This window comes from Alligator mississippiensis, chromosome 11, assembly GCF_030867095.1.
Source record: "Alligator mississippiensis isolate rAllMis1 chromosome 11, rAllMis1, whole genome shotgun sequence".
In the NCBI taxonomy this organism is placed as follows: Eukaryota; Metazoa; Chordata; order Crocodylia; family Alligatoridae; genus Alligator; species Alligator mississippiensis.
The window spans coordinates 52962626-52983761 of record NC_081834.1 but is presented as its reverse complement, the minus strand read 5'-3'; the positions used below and the strand labels follow the sequence as shown (position 1 = coordinate 52983761).

At 51.0% G+C, this 21136-nt stretch overlaps 2 protein-coding genes across 3 annotated transcripts; both read left to right on the top strand.

Annotated features, from left to right (window-relative positions):
• Positions 1–191: 191 nt before the first annotated feature.
• Positions 192–6869, top strand: LOC106737603 (E3 ubiquitin-protein ligase TRIM39). 2 transcript variants are annotated; one of them, XM_019478789.2, is made up of 6 exons: positions 192–1185; positions 1856–1951; positions 3992–4222; positions 4588–4610; positions 5090–5173; positions 5698–5939. In XM_019478789.2, exons 1-6 carry the CDS (start codon positions 769–771, stop codon positions 5843–5845), a joined length of 999 nt encoding a protein of 332 aa, XP_019334334.1. In that variant the 5' UTR covers positions 192–768; the 3' UTR covers positions 5846–5939. The 2 variants fall into 2 exon arrangements, with proteins under 2 accessions (XP_019334334.1, XP_014463753.1); XM_014608267.3 differs by having other exon boundaries at positions 321–1185; positions 5090–5208; positions 5698–6869.
• A 3510-nt stretch (positions 6870–10379) lies between these two features.
• LOC109280977 (mucin-2) lies at positions 10380–20194 on the top strand. The gene is made up of 4 exons (XM_059714258.1): positions 10380–10780; positions 12325–17834; positions 18124–18227; positions 18796–20194. The coding sequence occupies exons 2-4, from the start codon at positions 13844–13846 to the stop codon at positions 18868–18870; spliced, it is 4170 nt and encodes a 1389-aa protein (XP_059570241.1). The 5' UTR covers positions 10380–10780; positions 12325–13843; the 3' UTR covers positions 18871–20194.
• Positions 20195–21136: the final 942 nt, after the last annotated feature.

The window sequence follows — 21136 nt, the reverse complement described above, 5'->3', positions numbered from 1 at the left end:
GGGGTTCACTCTCCAGCTTTGCCACTGACCCTTTATGTAACCTTGGGCTGCTACGTGCTTCCTCCCATGCCCCCACCCCTCAGTCAGGCTCTTAATGTGAGCATGTGCAGTCCTGGCACCGTGGGGTCCTCACCCAAGAAGCTGAGATGGAGAAAAACAAAGTACTTCTAACTCTTGTCCAATGGGTCAAGTGTGGGAGCCAGGACTCCTGGGTCCCATCCCCAGCTCTCCAAGGGAAGTAGCATAATAGCTGGAGCAAGGCGAGCTGCAAAGGGTTTGAGAGCTGTCCGGTGGCTTATTGATTCTGGAAAGCTGAAGTGCTGGAGGTTGTGTTTGAAACATAACAGAAGACAGGCTTGAGCTACTCATTTACAAAGGGGAAGTGACAGAGCAGCCGTTGCACTCTGTACAGAGGGGGAAAAGTCACTTTATCTCAGAATATTCTGTTGAATTAAAACCAGCAGCTCCTGCTCTAAGCAACTAGACTTCACCCCTCCCAGGGCTGGAAACAACCCAGGAATCCTGGCTCCTAGGCATCCCAGAGTCACTTTTAGGCCGCCTACTCCTCTCGCAGAGCTGGGGATAGAAGCCAGGCACCCAGATGCACTGGACCCTGTCCTACCCCTCCCTCGTCTCATTTGAGCTCCTCCATGCTATTTATCAGCCTCAGCCACGGCAGCAGATCGGCTTTCTGGCAAGGCTCCAGGAGGCAGTCCCTGAGAGCGGAAAACAGCACATTGGTTTCACTTTTGTTTCGCTTCGGCCGCCATGGCAGCCCCCAACCCCTTCCGAGCCCTGGAGGATGAGCTGAGCTGCCCCATCTGCTTGGATTACTTCAAGGACCCTGTGCTCCTGTGCTGTGGCCACAACTTCTGCCAGGCTTGCATCACTATGGTGTGGGAGGGCCTGGAGGGACACGTCTCCTGCCCGCAGTGCCGAAAGCGGTTCCAGGGCAAGAGTTTCCAGCCCAACACTCTGCTGGGGGCGGTGGTAGAGAAGGCCCAGCTGGTGGTGTCCCAGGCTGGCAATGAGAGGCCGGCAGCAGGTACGTGCCAGAAACATGGGGAAGCCCTCCATCTGTACTGCCAGGAGGATCAGGCGCTGATCTGTGTGGTGTGCGACCGGTCCCAGGAGCACCGAGCTCACGCTGTGGTTCCCAGAGAGGAGGCTACCCAGGAATACAAGGTAAAGGACACCTCATGCTTCACCTCTTGGGCTTGGCACCTGCCTCCTGTTGGATGCAGAACTGAGCTGTCCCATTCCTCCTCTGACCACAAGCACCATCCCTGAGCTGGCCAGGGACCCCCCTGCCCCCAGACTGCCTTCTCTTCCTTCCTAGATTTATCCCCCCATCCAAGGCCAGGCTGTAATCCAGGGGTGCTGGGTCCCAGGCCCACCCTCGCTAACCCACAAGATGCCACTTCCCTGCCACAGCTGGGTGTAAAAACCAGGAGTCCTGAGCTCACTCTCTCTGTATCTGACCTGTTTAATGTTTCAGATTAACCCACCACTGTCCAGTTGAGCCCAGTGGTATGTTTGCAAAGCTGATGCACCCTGTTCAGGCCCTTCTGCCCTGAACCTAGTCTAAGATATCCCACCTCTGGAAGGACTTTCGGTGTGGAGATTGCTCAGCCCACACGGGCAAAAGAAGCATCATCCCCCATTTCATAAATGAGGCTAAGTGACTTGCCCAAGGTGGCACAGGCAGTTGGTGGCAGAGCTATGAGATGCTCCCCCTCCCTCTCCCCCAGGTCTCCCAAGCCCCTAGTCAAGTGTTTCCCCTTTTCTCCATCACTGGAGTGACCTGATGATCTTGAGAGGTCCCTTACAGCCCCTCACATCTATCAATTGGCAGGAGAAACTCCATAAGCACCTGGAGAGTCTGAAGGGTGAGAAGCAGAGCAGGGAGGCTCTCACCATCAGCGAAGGGAGGAGAATAGATGGCGTGCAGGTAAGTGCTCTTTCCTGACTGCCTGGGATTCCTGCCTGTCCCTTCTTCACCCCTTCCTGTACAAATTCCCATGGAGGGTAATGAACGGCCTAACAGTACTAAGCTGCTTCTGGGATCTGATGATTAAATGCAGTCCAAGACCACTAGGAGAGTCCCCCTGGATCCCTTCTCTGGCAGTGGGTGCAAAATAAGGATGACAGCTCTACTCCTGCTATGAGCTCGTGTTACTCCTCTACTCGTGCTCCAGGTGGTGGGCCCCCAGGCCACCCTGCCTCCCCACCCCTGACAAGGACAGCCTCATCCTAGAGAAGCTGCTTTCAAGGGTTGCCAAACTTTTGGCCCACTCAAGCCTGGGTTTCTAAGATCCACAGCCTGGACCGTGAGCGAGAGCACTGTGGGGTTGGTGGGGAGGCAGTGGTCAAACAAGCTGAGTGTCCTTGTCTGCACCCCAAGTCATGACCTGATTAGGAGCTGCCCTATGGCAGGAAGAACTGGCTAGTCATCTGGGCCACAAGGAGCTCTCCTGGGCTGGGTAATGGCATTTCGGTGGCTGGGAACAGCTTCGGGTGTCCATATATCCATCTACCTTAACTCTGTACTGCTTTCCTTGCTTGCTCTGAGACCCTTATGGCTAAGGGCAAGCAAAACCTTGGGGCATCCGAACCCCAAGCCTCCAGGCTTGGGCCTGCAAGTAGGATACCTGCCAAAGTTTTTGGAAACATCTGAAGCCCCAGGTGGGGGTGGAGGATGTTTGCCAGTAGTAGGGCCACTTATGGTTCTGGACACTTGGATTTGGAATCAGTTTTGGCTGATTTGCCCGCGGATAAAAGTAAAAAACAACAACAACAAAAAACCTCGGCATTGCTTCATCTTTTCATGTCTCCTTACCTGTCTTTCTACCTCTTGTATTCACCTCTTCTTCTGTCCCATCCCTCAAAGTGTCTCTCCTCTCTTCCCCCCTGCCTGTTACTTTGTCTTTTTCTATATCTTGCTCTCCTTTCTCTTTCTGCCCCCTCAACTCATCCACTTCCCCACGTTCTGCACCTCTCCATCTTTGAGCTTGTTGACCTGAAGTGAATGACTGGTAGAGTCATGGCAGAAAGGCCCCACGTGGGAACACTTTTCTCTGGAGGAGTTGATTTTTATTCTGGAAGCATTTGTGCCCTGGAACAAAGTGACCTCTGCTTCCTAGGGGTGATGGCTGTAGCTGCGTTGGTTTAAGGACATAGTCAGACAAGGGTCTTTGGGTAGATGTGATATCTTTTGTTTGATCAACTAAATAGTTGGAATTTTTTTTTCTTTGCCAGCTTTTGGGCACAAAAAGACGGGCGGAGACGGGTGTTTGTGCCCGAAAGCTGGCAAAGAACATTTTTCCCAACTATTTAGTTGCTCTAACAAAAGATCTCACACCTACCCAAAGACCCTTGTCTGCCTTTGCTTTGTAGTAACATCTCTGCATGGAGGGTGACTCTTTTCTAATCAGTTGCCCTGTGTAGCTCAGCCTGATCTTTCCTAGGCATGTTCATCCCAGTCTCTTTTATTTTTTTCCCTCTGTGTGTCTGCCCATCCTCTTGTTTCTCCCTTGAGATGGTTGGAAAATGGGTTGTGTTGTGCTTTTTTCTTTTATTAATTTATTTATTTCCTCCTGTGGAAAAAATGAGGTGGAAGTGCAGGGAGAAATTGTTTGGGTCAGTGGTTTTTAATGGAAAATGTCTACGTTTCTGTCAAAAAACAAAGGATAAAGGTTTACAGATACATTCTCTTCTTTTTATTGTCTAGATGTTACGTTTTCAATCAAAAGTCTATTTTTGTGGGGCAGCAACATCAGCAACATGTTCTTCAGCAGTTTCCAGTTTTATATTGGAAAATAGTTTTGACGTACACCCTTGCTTTCTCTCTGTCCACCTGTCTCCGAACCCCACTCTGTCTGCTACTTGCTCTGCCCCCTGGGTAGGGATGCCCTGGCTGGCTCTGTGGTGCTAGAAGCTGTGCCCCACTCCCCGGCCTGACCACCCCAACCAGCTTTTCTGCCCATCGTAGGCACGCGTGAAGGCTGAGAGGCAGCGGGTCACCTCCACTTTCCAGCAGCTGCACCAGCTGCTGCAGGAGAAGGAGCAGCCCCTCCTGGAGGGGCTGGACAGCATGGCGCAGAGCCTAAGGCAGCTGCACCAGGAGAACATGGCCTCGCTCCAGCAGGAGGTGCTGGTTCTCCACGGGCTGATTACTGAGCTGGAGCGAAGGTGCCAGCTTCCTGACTTGGAGCTCCTCAAGGTGAGGGTGCCTGGGCAGGGTTGAATCTGGGGGGAGGAGAGGTGCCATCCCCTCCACCAAAACCTCACTCTTGGCTTTCTCCTGCTCTCAGTCCATAGGAGAATCTCCCTGGGTTCTGGGCAGTGCACGGGCTCTGACCTATGATTGTATCCAGCAGGGCAGAACCCACAAGCCAAGTACCATTCTCCAAGATACTCTAATGCCAGAAATACACCTTGCCTCTAAGGCACTTGCTCTCCCACCCCACCCCATGTCCCTTGCCTAGACAGGGCACTTCCCAGCCCCCCTCTTCCCCAACCCCCTGCTGCAACACCCTACTTTGTGGCTAGAGGTCTGAGGGGCTCTTCTTTTTCTTTCCCAACTAGGATGCCAGAAGCACCTTGAGCAGGTAGGAGGCTCCGTCTTACCCTTGGCAGATGGAGAGGGGGCGGGATGGGTGCTGGGAAATGTGGGTGTCACAGAGGGGAAGAGGCCGTCTGGGCTGGGGGAAGCAATGAGTCGGGTCCCATGGGGTTTATGGTGGGAACAGGATGGGACAAGAGTATATGGGGGCCATTCAGGGGTTACAGGGGGAACCATACAGGACAGGTTAGGTGGGGTCTGCGGGGAGGGGAGTCTCAGAAGGGTGGTGTTGGAGCCCCAGTGGGGGAGGATGGGACTAAATGGAGTCCCATTTGTCCCTTCTGGCCCTTTATCATTGGCCATCCCTGCCCCGGTTGCGAAGAACCCACTCAGGCTCCTGGCTCTCAAGATAACTATTTGCAAGACCTGGCTTCTCAACTCCCCTGGAGCCAGCACCCCTGAGAGCAGCTGACCCTGGCACTGCAAACACACATGCCCTTGTGAAGGGGATATCTCTTCCTGCAGGTACAAGATGCCGACATTTCGCAGGTGGGACCCTGTGCCCACTGACAGCCTGGAAGAGACCGTCAGGCACATCTCCTGCAAGAGGTGTGCCCTGTGGGCCGAGATGACACAGAGCAAGGGTAAAGGGGGCTGTCTTGCAGCCACGTGCTGATTTTTGCAGGGTGACACCAGGGGGGTATTGCAGAAAATCATTACAGCTGCCAGGTTTCCTAAGCAGAGGCTATCCCTGTCTATGCCCTACAGCACCCTGGCCTGCTTTGAGATCCTTGTCAAGAGCATCTCAGGGAGCTGCTCAATATTAGCCCTGTTTGGTGTGCAAAAAGAGAAACCCAGAGATTTCAAATGGGAATGCAGCGTGTCAAAGCTGGTCTGCCCTGTTGTGTTCTTTCTGAGTCCCTTACACCAGGAATTGCTCTGTTGTTTTTCCATAGTCAAAAAAAACCAAGTCCAAGCTAAGAGTTGGCAACTCCTAAGGGGTGCCTTGAGTTTAAAAAGGATGAGAATCATGGGCGTAGGGACTGTTTGCTGTGTGGCTGTGAAGGGCAAGGGTTGCGGGGGCAGTTGCACTGGGTACAGACTGACTCCAATTTCCCCTTTTGCCCTCCCAGAGATCCTAACCCTGGATGCTTCCTCGGCTCACCCTGGCCTAGTGGTGGCACCAGACCGACGGAGCGTGAGGCACGGGAAGAAGGTCCTGTGTTCCCAGCCCCGGGACCCCCAGCGGTTCTTCCCTGCCTTCTGCATCCTGGGCTCTGAGGGTTTCTCTTCGGGCCAGCACATCTGGGAAGTGCGGGTGGAGGGTAAGGACGGCTGGGCCGTGGGTGTAGCGAAGGAATCGGTGAGGAGGCAAGGGCCCATGGGCCTCCTGCCCCAGAATGGCGTGTGGGCTGTAGAGCTGGGACGGTACAAGTTGCTTCCCTTTGGGCCTGCACGGCCTCAGGAGGGCCCAGAGTGCAGGCTAAGCAGGATCCAGGTCTGTCTGGACTATGAAGAAGGACGGGTGACCTTTGCTAATTCTGAGGACCAGGCCCTGCTCTTCACATTCAGGGCCTCCTTCACAGAGAGGATCTTCCCGTTCTTCTGGCTCTGGTCCCACCATGCCCAGATCACCCTGTGCCCCTGAGGTCAGAGCAGCATCTCGCAGATGCACAACCAGCATCCCATTCCTTGGGGTGGCATAGTCCATACCCCATAATCCCAGTAAAGGGTAATGGGGATACACCCAACAAACACAGACCAGGACAGTCTGGTTTCTGGGCAGCCAGAACACATTCAGGATCACTATGGTCTTGTTCCTAGGTAATGGGCAAAACCCCATAAAGCTCAGACAGAGCTCCCATGGCTCGGGATCTGCAAATGCCAGTGGCTCTGGCCCCATTCCCCTCCTGGAGCTGTAGATAGAGCCCAGGAATCCTGGCTTCCCATCATCTTTACTATAAGCTGTGTGAGCTGGAAGAGTTCATGGCTCTCTTTCAGCATTATGGACTATGACATGCCCCTTATTTTGTGCAGTATGGGGTCATTCACTACCATATGGGTAGATTTGTTCTGCTTCTCTTTTTCACTCTGTTGCCAGCTGGGGCAAGCCCTGCCCATCTTGCATGGTGTGACAGGGAAGCTACATCTGGCACGGACTGACCCAGGGGAGACCTGTGTTTTTGCTAAGTGTATTAGAGCCCTGGGGAAAGCCAGGTCTTTAGGTTCTATGGGGTTTTCCCCACCCCCCCCCCTTCTTGCACGGCATCACAGACTGCAATTAATAAAGACCGTTTTAAAAGGAGCAGGAATCTCAGAGCATTTCCTTCTTGCCCCTGGGGGAAAGGTTGAATTAGCAACAAGAACAGGAGCATTTAGCTAATTTAACACAGGTCAGAAATTTCCATCCTGGGAGTTCTGCGTCACATCCAAATGTGGCCTGAGCCAGAGACAATCTTCTAAGGCTTGGCTGTGGAGGTTACTCAGGAAAACTAAGACAAATGAAATACAGAACTACCAGTAGATGATTCGTCTGATCATTCCTTATTGTCCCGGTGTAAGCAACCCCTCTGGAAAGATTCTGTTTGATTGAAAAGTTTAATTTTTTTTTTAAATTTTGCATCTTGGGCCAAATCAGCCAATTCAGTTCTATTGGCTGAGCAGAGTTCGGTCATTCAAGTCTGTGTGGCACTACCACATAAACTTCAATGACCACATAGACTTGAATATGGTAGCACCACGCTGACATTACCACAACGTCTGTGTGGTACTACCACCGGCAAGTGTCCTCCCTCCCAGACTTTTCAGCCTGAGGCTTCAGATAATCCCAAATCCCTGGCAGGCAACCTGCATGCAAGCCCCAAGCTTGGAAGCATCGGAGTACAGATAGCCCCTAGTCTTTCTCACCACTAGACAAAAGGCTGAAGGAGCAAGCTAGAGGGAGAGCCCAAGAGCAATCCCCCATCACCATAAATTGTATAGCCGAGATCTTCCCATTGGGAAGCTAAAGCACACTGTCGTAGGGGTGCCTACCCTCATTGCAATGGCCAGGTCTCCACCCTCAACTACATCGAGTCATTCAAGGCCAAGAAGAAGGGAATCTTCCCTGCCAGGTCAGTAAAACCATCTGGGCCAAAACCATCCTTATGGTAGCTCCCTGATGAAGATGCTACCATGTTCCTAGCTAAATTTCCATCCCCCCCACCCCCCCTGTTAAAACGTTCTCTTTCTGCTGTGAATCAGGAGAACTTCAGTGTAAGTGATCCCTGTGCAATGTTGCTGCTGCTGTTAACCAGTGCTGAGGCCCTCCCTAGAAGCAGCTGCATTTCAGGGCCGGGTAAGTGATCCCTGTGCAATCGTATTGCAAGGGCGCTAACCAGCAGCCATGCACCACTCCAGAGGCTGGCTGCGTTTTAGCCCACCGGATGAGCAATCCCAGTGCTGACTGAGTGACCTTCACGCCAGGGACTGCCTTGCTGGGTGCTGACAGAAATGACAGTTTGTCACATGATCAGCCCCCTGAAGTGCTCTACAGCTGTGCTCTCACAGAAGTGCATGTCTGCGGGTGCGTTAAAAGTGCCAAATCGCATGACAATCTGAACCCTTATTACATGTGGGTTCAGATGAAGGTGCTCGAAGTGGAATACCTTCATCAATGTCTATCAGTGCGCACCAGGAGCAGGGCTGGGCTGATGCAGCCCAGTCCCACCCGGGATGCTGTCTTCAGAATGGGAGGGGGGAAGAGAGGGGAGGGGGCTCAGTTTGGGGTTTGCCCAGCGGTGCTGGAGGGTGAAGCAGGTGGATTGGAGTCCCACTGAGACGGGTGCTCCAATCCATCCACCTTGCCCTCCACCACTGGCCAAACCCTGGGCTGAGCTCCCTCCCTTTCCTTTCCAGTCCACCTCTCCCATTCTGAAGATAGCTCAGGAGTTGGGGGGCGGTGCAAAGCTAAAGGAGAGAGGCTGCAGATATGCAGCCACTCCGAATTGGAGCTTGATCCCCCAACCCGCGGACCCAACAGCGAATGTCTCTTGGGTCAGGGGGGAGGGAACATTGTAACCTATGGTGCTTCCTGTGAATGAGTTACAGCAAGAACCTGCGTGTAGGTCAGCGCCCGCTATGTGTATGTATAGTACCTAGCATAATGAGGCCCTGACTGTGCTGAGATCTTTAGACACCGCTGAGACAGCTTTTACATGACAACCATTGGCCTCATGAATGATTTACCTCTAGTGTTATGTTGGCTCCCATCAGTTTTGATAGCAAGAAGGACACACACGGCTTCCAAGGGAGGTGGTGCTCTTCCCCTACCTTGGTGGTCTTTAAGAGACGGCTGGATAGGCATCTGGCTGAGGTCATCTGACCCCAGCGCTCTTTCCCGCCCAGGGCAGGGGGTCGGACTCGATGATGTGTTGAGGTCCCTTTTGACCCTAGCATCTATGAATCTATGATTTTAAAGGTAACAGAGTTCTGGGCTTGGGAGTTAATTGTTCTGAAATCCACACCCATGTAATCCTGCATTGTTGTTCACACACATGTACACCAGCCTCTTTCCCATTTGAGCCATGTTCACTTAGCAGATAAGTAGAATGAGAACATGTCAGGTACCTGTAGCTTTTCTTTGGCACCAATAATGATGACTAGCTCTTGACTCAGGAGTTGGTTGGATGTATCCTAGATCTGACCCACACCCTTCTTTTTACTTGTTTGCGTAGCATGAATCTCTGGCATTTTATCACCTCCATGTTACTCTTCTAATTTCCTCCATGCCTTGATACTCTAAAGGAGACCACCACACAGGGAAAGACAGCCCCTGCCCCCGCTGAGATCAGGGCCCCTTGGCAGCAGCTACTGCACAGATACATATGGAGAGTGAGCCATGATACAAATACACCCAGGAAAGATTATTAGCTCCATCTGCTGGAAACTCAGGTATGAGCTGAGAAAACAACCCAGGAACTCAGTGCCAGATTTGAGATTGGAGTTTACAATGTCTTAGTCTGTTAATTGGGACCCACACCTACCTTTGCTAACCCAAGAGTCCCAAGTCTGCTTCCACCTTACTCTAACCACAACCCACTACTGTCCCAGAGCCTAGAATAAACACAAAGGCCAGAAACAGAGGTAGAATTGGGCAGTTCTGCACCCTGGACAGTGGTGCTGCTCTTCATGCATTGATTTAGGGAAGTTGGGATGCACATCTCAATCTCTTAGTCATGCTACTGCCCAGAAGTGCTGCCAGCCAGCACCTCCTCTTTGAAAAAGCGGTTGGTTAGGCTGGAGGTCCTCCCCAGGTAGCAGAAGGGGGCACTGCAGCAGCTTTGCCTTCCCCAGTGGCTGGTTGGGGGGCAGAGGGCAGTGGGAAGGCTTATTCCTTGTCCCATTCCTGAGTAACAAAAACAGCTGGATCCAAGTTCATTGGGCCCAGGGAGAGGGGAAGAGACTGCAGCAAGGAAGCTGCTGCTTTAAGCTGTTGCAGCTTGCAGTGCACAAGGCTACTACTGCTCAGGAGGGGAGAGGAGGGTTGAGGAGCTGCAAAGTGGGAAGGCCTAGCTCTAAATTCTGGTCCCAGGGGGATCAAAAGGCCTGCCTGGCCCTCCTCCACCTCCTGCCATGGGGCATCTGATGTAACCAAAGACTACAAGAGGATCACCACCCCTGCCCTCCCATGCTGGAGGTTAGAGAGATTACACCAGGATTGCTAGTCTGGTCCTAGGATGCAGCCACCTCTGGGTTGGAGCAGAGTATGAATGTGCTCATGGTAACACCAGCATATGCACCCCCCCCCCCCCCCCCCCCCGTCAGCAGCATTTAAGCCTCCACCGTGAACTCTCACTCTAGCTTTTCCTGCTCAGGCCCGAGGAACAGAAGCTGGATGATCCAAAGCTGCATCAACAGCTGAGCTTTTCATGAGCACCTGGTCAGCTCACCTCCAATGATTTCAAGCCTGCAGTTGGATTTTGACTAGGAGACCATGGCTAATGAAAAAGCCACAGCTGCCTGGCAGGATTCATGAGCTTGGAGAAACAAGAAAGCTCTTAAAAAGAACTCCAATGGCTGGATCAACTCCCTCTGGTCACCAGGGTCTCCCACGAGAACCTCCAACAGCCACCCTGTCTAGCCTGCAAACCAAGCAGAGGGCAGATAAGGCTGCCCACGTGTTTAAATAACTGCCTTTGTAGCTGCCAGTGGCTGAAAGAGAGCATTTCTATGCAGGTATTAGCTCAGTCGCATCCTAGTCCTGATGGTGGTTTTACTGCAATTAGCTTAATGCTAAAGGGAAAAAATGGTCTCATCATGGAACAGATTGGGCTGGGCTGGAGAATGGGAAACTGGGCCTTTCCCCTTTGTGTGGTGCTGGTGCTGAGCTGGCTCAGACTAGGGGGTCCCAGCTGGTGCACAGGGGCCTGGGGGGGATCAGAGGGTTGGATCTGGCAAGGAAGCCATCAGACATGGTAATTAAATGAGAGCTGAGTGGCCAAGTTGCAAGTTCTCTGTTCAGACAGGACGGGGGTAGTCTTGTTACACAGCTACTGCAGGGCAGCCAGAAGCGATTGCATATACCATGTCATTGCATTCCCCCTCCCCGCTTTTTGGTTACTTCAGCTACTGCTGTGCTCTAACCTGGAACTGTCTGCATCTCGGTGCTGAGTGAGCAACACTGGGACAATTTCACCATGGGGCTGTTATCCAGGTGCTGCCTCCCCAGTGGCAGCTGCATATCTGAAGTGGGATCAGAAACTTAGGGCAAAACTTGAAAAAGTAAATGTATTTATTTCCCTTTTCCAGGCACAGGTTCTCTCCTTCCACCCTCCTCTCCCCCTCCTCCAAGTTTGCACCTATGTAATTAGTGTGTCATTTTTAGCCCTCTTGGGTGGCCTTGATGCATTCGCCTCCTGTGACACCTTCAGCTCAGCTGCTCGCTCTGCACCTGGTTGCCTATGTCATGCTTAGTTTGCAGCTGATCTTGAAGGTCCTTGCGCTGTTTCTGTAAAGACCAAGGGGGTGTAAAAACTGTAGGCAGTGGCTGGGCTTAGGCCCTCTGCCCATCCATTATTAGGCTACTGCTTATGACACTGAGTGAACAGGTCCCATCAGCATCTGTGAGCCAAAACTCCAGTCTTCCAGTGGGCTGGGCCGGAAACCTGGGCTTTAGGGCTGGCTCCTGCCAGGCCCTCACCCTGCTTCTGATCTAGACCTTGGGGATAAGGGCTGACCATTAAATGCCCTGTAGGCGGCATTGGGGATGAAACTGTGGAATTAATTACTGTAACTGGGCGTTGTGCAGATGAGAAGACTCTAGCCATTTAAATGCTGATTTTCAGCAGCAGAAGGAGAAGGTGACATCTCTCCCCCACAACAGCAAATCCCCTTGGCCACTGCTACTCTGCCCTCCATAGAGCTGGAGCTGGAACCAGGGCAAGAGTGGATGAAGGGATGGCGGATGGGAGGTGAGGGGATGTGCCCACTCCAACTCCATTTCAGCTCCCTCTCTTCACACTGCCTTAGGCAGTGGCTGGGATTTGGGCTCAGTTTGCCTATCCATCATTAGGCTACTACTCCCCCTCCACATCAAATTTAAACCACTAGACCCCACGTTCTTCCGAGAATTTGGACTAGAACCCACTGCTCCCAATTATGGCCAACTCCTCCACGCCCGATGTAGAGCCCAGGAGTCCTGGCTCTCCAGTCAGTTGGCATTTTGACCTCTATTAATTTCACTCAGTAAAGGAGAGAATTATTTTTTCCTGTCCTTGAAGGGGTCATCAAGACAAAAATCAGGATCCTGGAGATAATTGGTTTAACATCCCCCTGATGAGAAACAGTGATTGAAATAGTAACGAGGCTTCCAGCAGCACAGCCCAGAAACTGTCCTACTTCCCCAGCTTCAGCGGACTGACTGCCGGCTGGAACACGGAAAGTATCTATCTTTCTCTCCGATCTCTCCATGTCCTATTATTTATCTTTATGTCTATATGTCTGTCTGTCCACCCTTCCTTCTCTGATCAGACCTCTCAGTCTGACAGCCTAGCTTCCCAACCACCTACCATACTTTGTCTGTCTGCTATTAGATCTTAGTATGCTCGCTCTTTTCTCCTTTCCCAGGCTACAAGAGAAATAGCTTTATGGGTGGTTGCACATATACTGCATGCTCCTAAAACATAATTTTGTGAGTCCAAAATTAAACCTTTATTTTTTTGATTCACGCTAACTTAAATAGCATTGATGCAACATAACCTTTTTCTTAATGTAATGCTGGAGTGATGTTGCAGTTATGATGGTTCAGGAAATATGTGAGGGGCAAAAATGTTTGTGGGTGATACTTTTTATTGGATCAGCTGCATGGTTCAGATAGACAAGTTTTCAGCCACTCACTAAAACTCTTCCTCAGAGACAAAGACTGAATTAATAAATCTCCTTAGTATACTTTTGGTTGGAACTAATGAGTCGATAAATAATGAGAATGACCTTGTTTGATAGAGGGGTGAGTGCTTTCCATCCCTGCTCAGAGTTGTCTGTATGACACAGACTTGTAACGTTTCATATTTCCTACAGTTATTTATTATTGTTGGCTTGAAATTAATAGAGCTAGTTGAAATATTTCAAACAAAATAAGTCTTTTTGTGCATCAAAATTATTTCTTAAATGACATTTTTCATGCAAGACTTCCGATACTCTTTGCTTTTAACTAGAAAAGAAGTTATCTTTTTATCAAAACCTTTTTCTCCCAGAGAGTGTTTCAAGAACTGTACTGATAAATCTCAATAAGCATTTGAAAATGAGATGAAAATGTAAAAAAGATCCATTTTTGAACTTTCCAAATTTTATAGAATTTCATTTTTTCTTCCTTTTTATGAGCTGTGGAAGGCTGTGGCGCACTAATTTCATTACTAGTTGAGAAATATCTATCTGAACTGCTCTTTATTGGAAAATTAAGTCTACAAGAAAATCTAATTTTCTTTCCAAAAAGAGGTGGGTTTTTTTAATGTAAAAAACAAAACATCAAAAACCAAATTCTCAAAACAATGAAATACCATGGACAATGTTGTTCTTTAACATGTTGATATTTGAATTTTTGCCAAAGAAATGACATTTCTCATGAAAAAAAGATGTTTTTTTTCCTAATCAGTTCTATAATGGAGGCTGCTCCAAATTCTGGTAGGTGAGAAGTGCTCCTAATTACAATTAGATGTCAGAGTGTCTCACACAAAGATATCATATGACTTCTCCTGGGTTCTTGTTTTCCACCTGCAGGTACCATCTGTATTAAGAAGCAAAATGGACACAGCCAGTAGAGTTGTGACATCTGTCCATCCTGGAAAAGCCAGCCCGCCTGGTGGTGTGAGCACAACTATGAGCACTGGGGATGGTGGTATAGCTGATGGGATCACTATTCTTGGGACTGCCAGTAGCCCCTGGGAGACTGGTACCTATGGAGACAGGGATGCAGCCATTCATGGAGAGAAGGACATGGCTGCCACTGCTGCTTATGAAGATGGCACTGTCACCCCTGGAGATGGAGGCACAACACCCACTATCATAGGGACAGAAGTAAACACCATCCTTAGAGACAGAGATGCCACCATCAGTCTTAGAGGGGTAGATGCCATTTTCACCCCCAGGGATGGAGATACTACCATCAGGCGTAGAAACATCACCCCCAACTCTAGAGACACTGACACTGCCTCCAGCCCTGGAGGGGCTACTGCCCCTAGAAATCCTTCCATGACTGCCCATGGTGAGGGCACAATTGTTACCACTCCAGGATATAACATCCTAGCTATAGTCTCTGGAAAAGCCACCACCTCTGTCTCTGGGACAGCTTCTGTTCTTGGGGAGACAGTTAGCTCTGGAAAGTTCCCAGCCTTCAGCGAAACCAGAACTCATACATCAATAGCCACCTATAATAAAGCCAACCTCTTTGGGGCCAGAAATGTCCCCGATGACCCTGGCACCTCCAGTGAGAACAAATCTGTGGAACAAACTCATGTTGCTGGGGACAGCGGCCCCTCTAGTGAGGCTCCCACTTCTGTTGCAGCCAGCGCTGCCCATGTTGGGACCATTACCTTTAGGGACATAGAGACCCTTAATCTGGAAAGGACCCTGCCAACCCAGGGAAGAACTTCAGGGAACATCACTATTCCCAAAGAGACCATTTCCAGTCCTGAAGATCCTGCTGCTGCCCTTGGAGACACTGCTACTACCCCTGAGGCCTTTACTGCCAACTCTAGAGACTTCACCTCCTCCACAGCCTCTGGAGAGGACATTACCACTCAAGAAGACACCCTTACCACCACCTTGCCTCTTGGAGAGAGCACCATCAACTCCATTACCCTTGGCGATAACATCACTACCACCACCTTCAGCCCGGGTGATCCCACTACACCTAGGGACAGTGCTGCCATCACCTCTGGAGATGTGTTCACTACTGATATCCTTGGAGATGTCAGCACTGTTGCTGCTCCTGGAGACACTATCACCTCTGTCACCACCAATGCCCCTCCTGAGGAGGGGGATGTAACTACTGCTTCCACAGACAGCTTTCCCATTGCTGTCTCTAGTGTCACCCCTTCCCTCTCTGGAGATGCCATTGTCACAGACAGCATTACAGCTGCCCCTGGAGACACCCTTGCCACTGCTGCCAACCCTGGAGAAACTGAGGCAACCACTGCCCTCACTAAAGAAGAAAACACTTTCACCACTGTTCCTGGAGATGCTATTGTCACTATCACCATCACTGCTGCCCCTGAAGAAGAAGAAGAAGATGATGATGATAACATCACTGTTGCCACTGGAAAAAATGAAGATGACACCACTGCTACCCATGTAGATACCCCTGCTGTTCCTGGAGAGGATGATGCTGCTGCAACTTCATATCAAGATAATGATCTCATCACTGCTGTCCCGCAAGAAAATGACATCATTGCTACCTGCCAAGATAATGATGTTATCATTGCCAGTGCTGGAGAAAGTGATGACATCTTCTCTGCTCCTACAGAAAATGAGGTCATTGCTTCCTCTGAAGGAGAAGATGACACCATCACAGCTGGCTATAAGGGATATGGCACTATCCCTGCTGCCCCTGGAGAGGTCAGCATCCCTATAACCATCATCGCTGCCCCTGGGGGTGATGATGGAGCCAATGCCATTACTGACACACCCGGAAAGGGCTATGCCATCACTGATACCCCTGGAGAAGGAAACAATGCCGTCACTGATGCCCCTAGAGGAGGAGATGATGTCTTCACTGATGCTCCCAGAGGAGGAGATGGCATTGTCACTACCACCCCTGGAGGAGGAGATGACATCATCACCACTGCCCCTGGAGATGGAAATGATAGTATTCCCATCAGCACCCTCCCTGAAGGAGACAAAGCCAAGACCCCCCACCATGAAGATGCCATTGCCACTACTCCTAGAGATGACAGAGCTGTCACTGTTGCCCTTGGAGATGGAGTTGCTCATGGAGATGACATCATTCCTGAAAAAGATGATGCCATCACTCCTACCCTTGTGGATTCTGTTGTCACCATCACCATCACTGCGGCCCCTGAGGAGGTTACCCCTGACATTGACACCTTCACCCTTGGGGAAGCTGACACTGCCATCACCACTACCCCTGGGGAGGCTGATACTGCCATCACCACCGCCCCTGGGGAGGGTGACACTGACAACACCATCACCACTGCCCCTGGGAAGGCAGATATTGCCATCACCACCAGTGTTGGGGAGGCTGGCACTGACAATACCATCGCCACTGCCGCTGGGGAGGCTGATAAAGACACCACTATTGCCACCACCCATGGGGAGGCTGACACGGACACCACCATCCCTACCACCCTTTGGGAGGCTGATACTGAGACTGCCATCCCCATGGCCCCTGTAGAGACTCTGGCCACCATCATCACTGCTTCTGAGGATGCCAAGGGCACCATCACCACCACCCCTGTTGAGGCTGAGGCCACCATCACTACTGTTCCTGAGGAGGCTGACACTGACACCGCCATCACCCTTCTTCCTGGGGACACCAATGCTGTCATCACCACCACCCCTGGAAGAGATGAGGTTATGACTGTCCCTTCTGAACATGCCATTGTCACTATCACCATCACCTCAGTCTTTGGGGATGAGGAGGCTGCCTCTACCCTAATTCCTGAGTGTGAGGAGGCTACCCTCACCCCCACTTCCAGGGGTGATGGGGCCATCACTGCCATTCCTGGAGACCCCATTGTCCATATCACCATCACCAGTGCCCCGGAAGAAGACAATGCCACTACTCTTATTTCTGGAGAAGGCACCAGTGCCATTGCCCAGGACGATGATACCATCATTGCTGCCCATGGATATGACATAATTGCTGCCACCCCAGGGGATGATGACATCACCATTGCTGCTAATTCTGGAAAGGATGATGTCTTTACTGCCCCCCTGGTAAACTACCCTGTCACAGCTGCTGCTGCCCATGCACATGTCACTGATTCTGGTGCCAGCCCTGAAGGGGCCACCCACACCACTGCTGCCTCTGGAGACACTAACATCATCACCGCTGCCCCTGTGGATGTTACTGTCACCAAAGCTACCCTTGGAGATATGAGTAACTTTGCCACAGCCTCCAGAGATGCTAGCACCGAGCCTGTGGCCTTTGTGGATAACACCATCATGACGACCCCAGGAAGTGACACCATCGCTGCTGTGCTGGGAGGGTCTGACACAGATGCCATCACCACTGCTGCCTCTGGAGAAGATAATGCCATCACCACTGCACCTGTGGGTTATACTGCCGCCACCGCTGCTGCCTGTGAGGACACCATGGGTATCACCATCCCTGGAGACACCACCACTGCTGTGACTGTCTCTGTAAATGACACCATTGTTGCTGCCACCATTCCTGGAGATGCTTCTATTACCAGCACCCACCATGGAGATGATGAGGCTCCTGGAGACATTGTCTCTGTTACTGCTATTCCATCTGAAGAGGTCACTCCCTATGCTGCCACCCACAGAGATGCCATCATCATCCCCAGAGATGCCCCTGCCGTTGTCTCAGGAGATGTTGCAGCCACTTCTGACACTCTTGAAGACATCAGCATCCCTGGAGATCTGGTCATGAATGCCCCTGCAGGTGATGGCACTATCCTTGGAGGTGACATCACCACTTCTGGAGATGTTGATGTCCCCAGAGATGACATCATCACTGATGGTGTCACTAGCAACACCCTTCGAGATGATGGCATCACAGCTGATGCCCCCAGAGATGACACTGTACCTGGTAAGTGGATGTGAAACCCAGAACCCAGGTTGCCCCCAGGTCGGGAATGGGGAGGGAAGGAAGCCAGGCAATCCCTGTCCTGATGCTGTGACAGTTCTTATCTCCAGGGAGAGGTGCTGTTGCTATAGCAACAGGCACCATGCTGACATAAATGGATAGTAACACCATCAGCCCCACGTCCACAGGGTGCCCCACACATGACATGAGCCATATACCAAGCAGGGAAGCATAGCTTTGCTCCATTTGATCTCACAGAGCAATAACTCATCCTTTTCTTCTCTTCCTCCAGCAGCAGCCTGGGAGCCCCAGACTCCCCTGCAATCTTGCTCCTTTGTCTTCATCGCCGTTGTCTGCATCTTCATTGCTGTGGTCCTGCTCACTGGGATTTTTGCGGTAAGGGCCATGTGTGTCACTGGCTGCTTTGGAAACTGCCCTGTCCCTTGTTCTCCTGCTCTTGGGAAACCCACACTTAGTCCTTGTCCTCCAGTCCTTCTGCATTCTGCTCTGAGGTGGCCACGTTGGCTCTGTGCCGCACCAAATGCTGGGCTCTGTAGTCAGGTCTGACACTTGCTGTTGCCCCAGGACTCCTGGTTCTCTCTCCAGCTGCCCCTGGGGAGGAGGGAGTGAATCCAACATATTGGGAGGAGGAGATGACATCATCACCACTGCCCCTGGAGACAAAAATGACAGGATCCCCATCAGCGTTCTGGGAGTTGGGACACCCAGGTGTTGTTCTCAGTTGTAGAAGAGAAGTTGGCACTAATGGCTGGGCTGGGGTTGGGAACTGGAGAGACAGGAGTCCTGGGCTCCCAGCAGTAGGAGGGGAGTTGGCTTTGGTGGTTGGGCCAGGGGAAAACTGGGGATTGGGATCCCTGGGGTTTCTATCAGTTTTGAGAAGGTCCTGGGGCCTGCTGTTTGTTACTCAGACCATTGTACTGATGACCATGCATATCTCTTCCAGGCCATCCATTATGTGAAGGTCTTTATCATCAGCTCTGCCACCTTCTCAGTCCCAGTCGCAAACTCATTCCCCTGAGATCCTTCTCCATGGTCGGCACCTCTGAAGCGGCCAGGTGCCACTTCTGGATGGCACAGAGAGACTGCATGCAAGACATCCGTAGCTGACTCAATGGACAGAAATGGAGGAAAGAACTTCATCTAGTTCCTCCCTTTAATACAAGGAAAATGGGTTTCCACTGACCACTCTCCCATGAGCAGGTCACAGCATTGTGGTGTGTTTTGGCCAGGACTAAGGACAGAGGAAAAACTGCTGTATGGGGCAGTTCATCAGCTCACAAGTCCATGCAGACTTAGAGCTCTGGTCCATCTGGTCTGGGATCCCGCGTTCTGCCACTAGCAGATCAGACCAATGGTCCATCCCACCCTTTTTCCGACTTCTGCCTGTGTGAGGGAGGGAAATGGAAGAGCACAACTGCAGGGAAGGAAATATGGTGTCATCTCCCTCTCAGGCACCAGTTCCAGTGTGACCCAAGCCACCAGGACTGGCTGGCTCATGGGAGCTGAGGAATAGTCTAGAGGTCCCATCCTCTCTACAAGGCAGGGTCTGATCTTCAGACTGGGTGGATAGGCTGGCTCAGAGGGGTAGAAAAATGGGATATGGGGTCTTTCCCCTTCTTTCTCTGTAAAATTTCCTTTGTGATAGTAACTCAATAAGGTATTTCCCTTTTTATTGTTTAATCTGATGTGCAGCACTTCTTTACAGTTATAAAACAGCTACCACAAGCCACCCCAAATAGAAAAGAAATAGTTAGCTGTGTTAGTCTGAAGTCAGGTAGAAGACAGGGCAGAGTTGGACCTTATAGATTAACTCGGAATTAGTTAGTCCGTAGGCTGCAATTATGCCTTGCCTTCCGCCCCAGAGAGAGCCGTGTTTCTGAGCAAGCTTCATGCTGCGTTGCTGTGCAATTGAAACCCAGCCATCCTCCCCCAGAAGTAGCTGCACTTCAACATTGGCTGAGCAATCCCTATCCTGTTTTGTCATGCTATTCTTACCCCAGATGTAGCTGCATTTCAGCACTGGTTGCCCAAGGTCTATGCAGCATTGCTCCATGGTGGTAACCCAGCTGCCTTGCCTGCCCCACCATAACTAAGTGCATTCAGTTGCTGACTGAGCAATCCCAGTGCTATATGGTTGTTTCCTGGCCAGCCCACCTCAGAGCCAGCCATCAGTGTTCATGCCAGCTCTGGGCAGCCATGGGCAGCGTGGCTGTTATCTACCTGCCTCATCCCCAAGCTGGCTGCGTTTCCACAGCAGGAAGACTGCTTGCTTCAGACTGGTTTGTCAGCCAAATACCTTATGACCTTTTGGATCTCTTTGTAAATAATTAATCTGATTAATAAATAGGATATCTTTCCCTATCAGCTCTCCTAAGTGCCTGCTATGTTTGTCTGGTTTCTTGTTTCATAAAAAGAGGTTTCTCCTACTGGCTTACAGAGTCATTAAGCCAAAGGGCAGAAGAGTTCAGCGCATGTAAAGGAAAATGCACTGGGGTGCAGTGCCCACTGTTTCTGCTAGAGGACAGGAGCAAACTACTTTGGAGACTCCTAGACGGAGCCCTGTGTAGTTGGGTTGTGAGAAGCCTCAAGAGAAGCTTCTGATCTCACGAGACCCCCAGCTCCCACACAAAGAAGATGCCAACTCAGTGCATTGCAAATGCCTCCAGAGACAGGGGTTGAACTACACTTTGACTCTTGTGGGGGCTAGAAAAAAAATTGGGCTGCCTTAATAAAATCAGAGACCCCCCCCCCCCCCCCCCCGCCAGGTTATAATTTTCAAATCTTCCAGGGGGGCTCTTGTCTTTTATGGGGGGCTCAGCCCCCCTGAGCTCCCCCATAATTTGAACCCTGGCCAGAGATGTCTGGGAACAACAAGGCTGGAAAGAGAGTGACGTTTGAGTGGGCTAGAGCAGGGGCAGCTGGGAGTCAGGACCCCAAGGTCTATCCCCATCTCTGGGGTGGAATCAGATCTAAAGGTTATATCATTTTGGTTGGGGGTGGAGTATCAGGCTGCCTGAGTTCACCTCCCAGCTCTGGGTTAGAAGTAGAGTTGCCAACTCCGTTTGCGTCTATTTTGGGAGGTTTCTGGGACGCCAACCTGCCTACGATACGTAATGCAAATGTGCGCACGTGCTTGTTATGAATTAGGGTGTGTAGACTTTACATCAGGAAGGCAAGTGCACATTACTATTACATTTTAAAAACCCACTGGACTACTGTATAAATGGGATTCAATATTTAATGTTTATTTTAATGAATGCCCTATCATTTATCTCTCGGGTGAC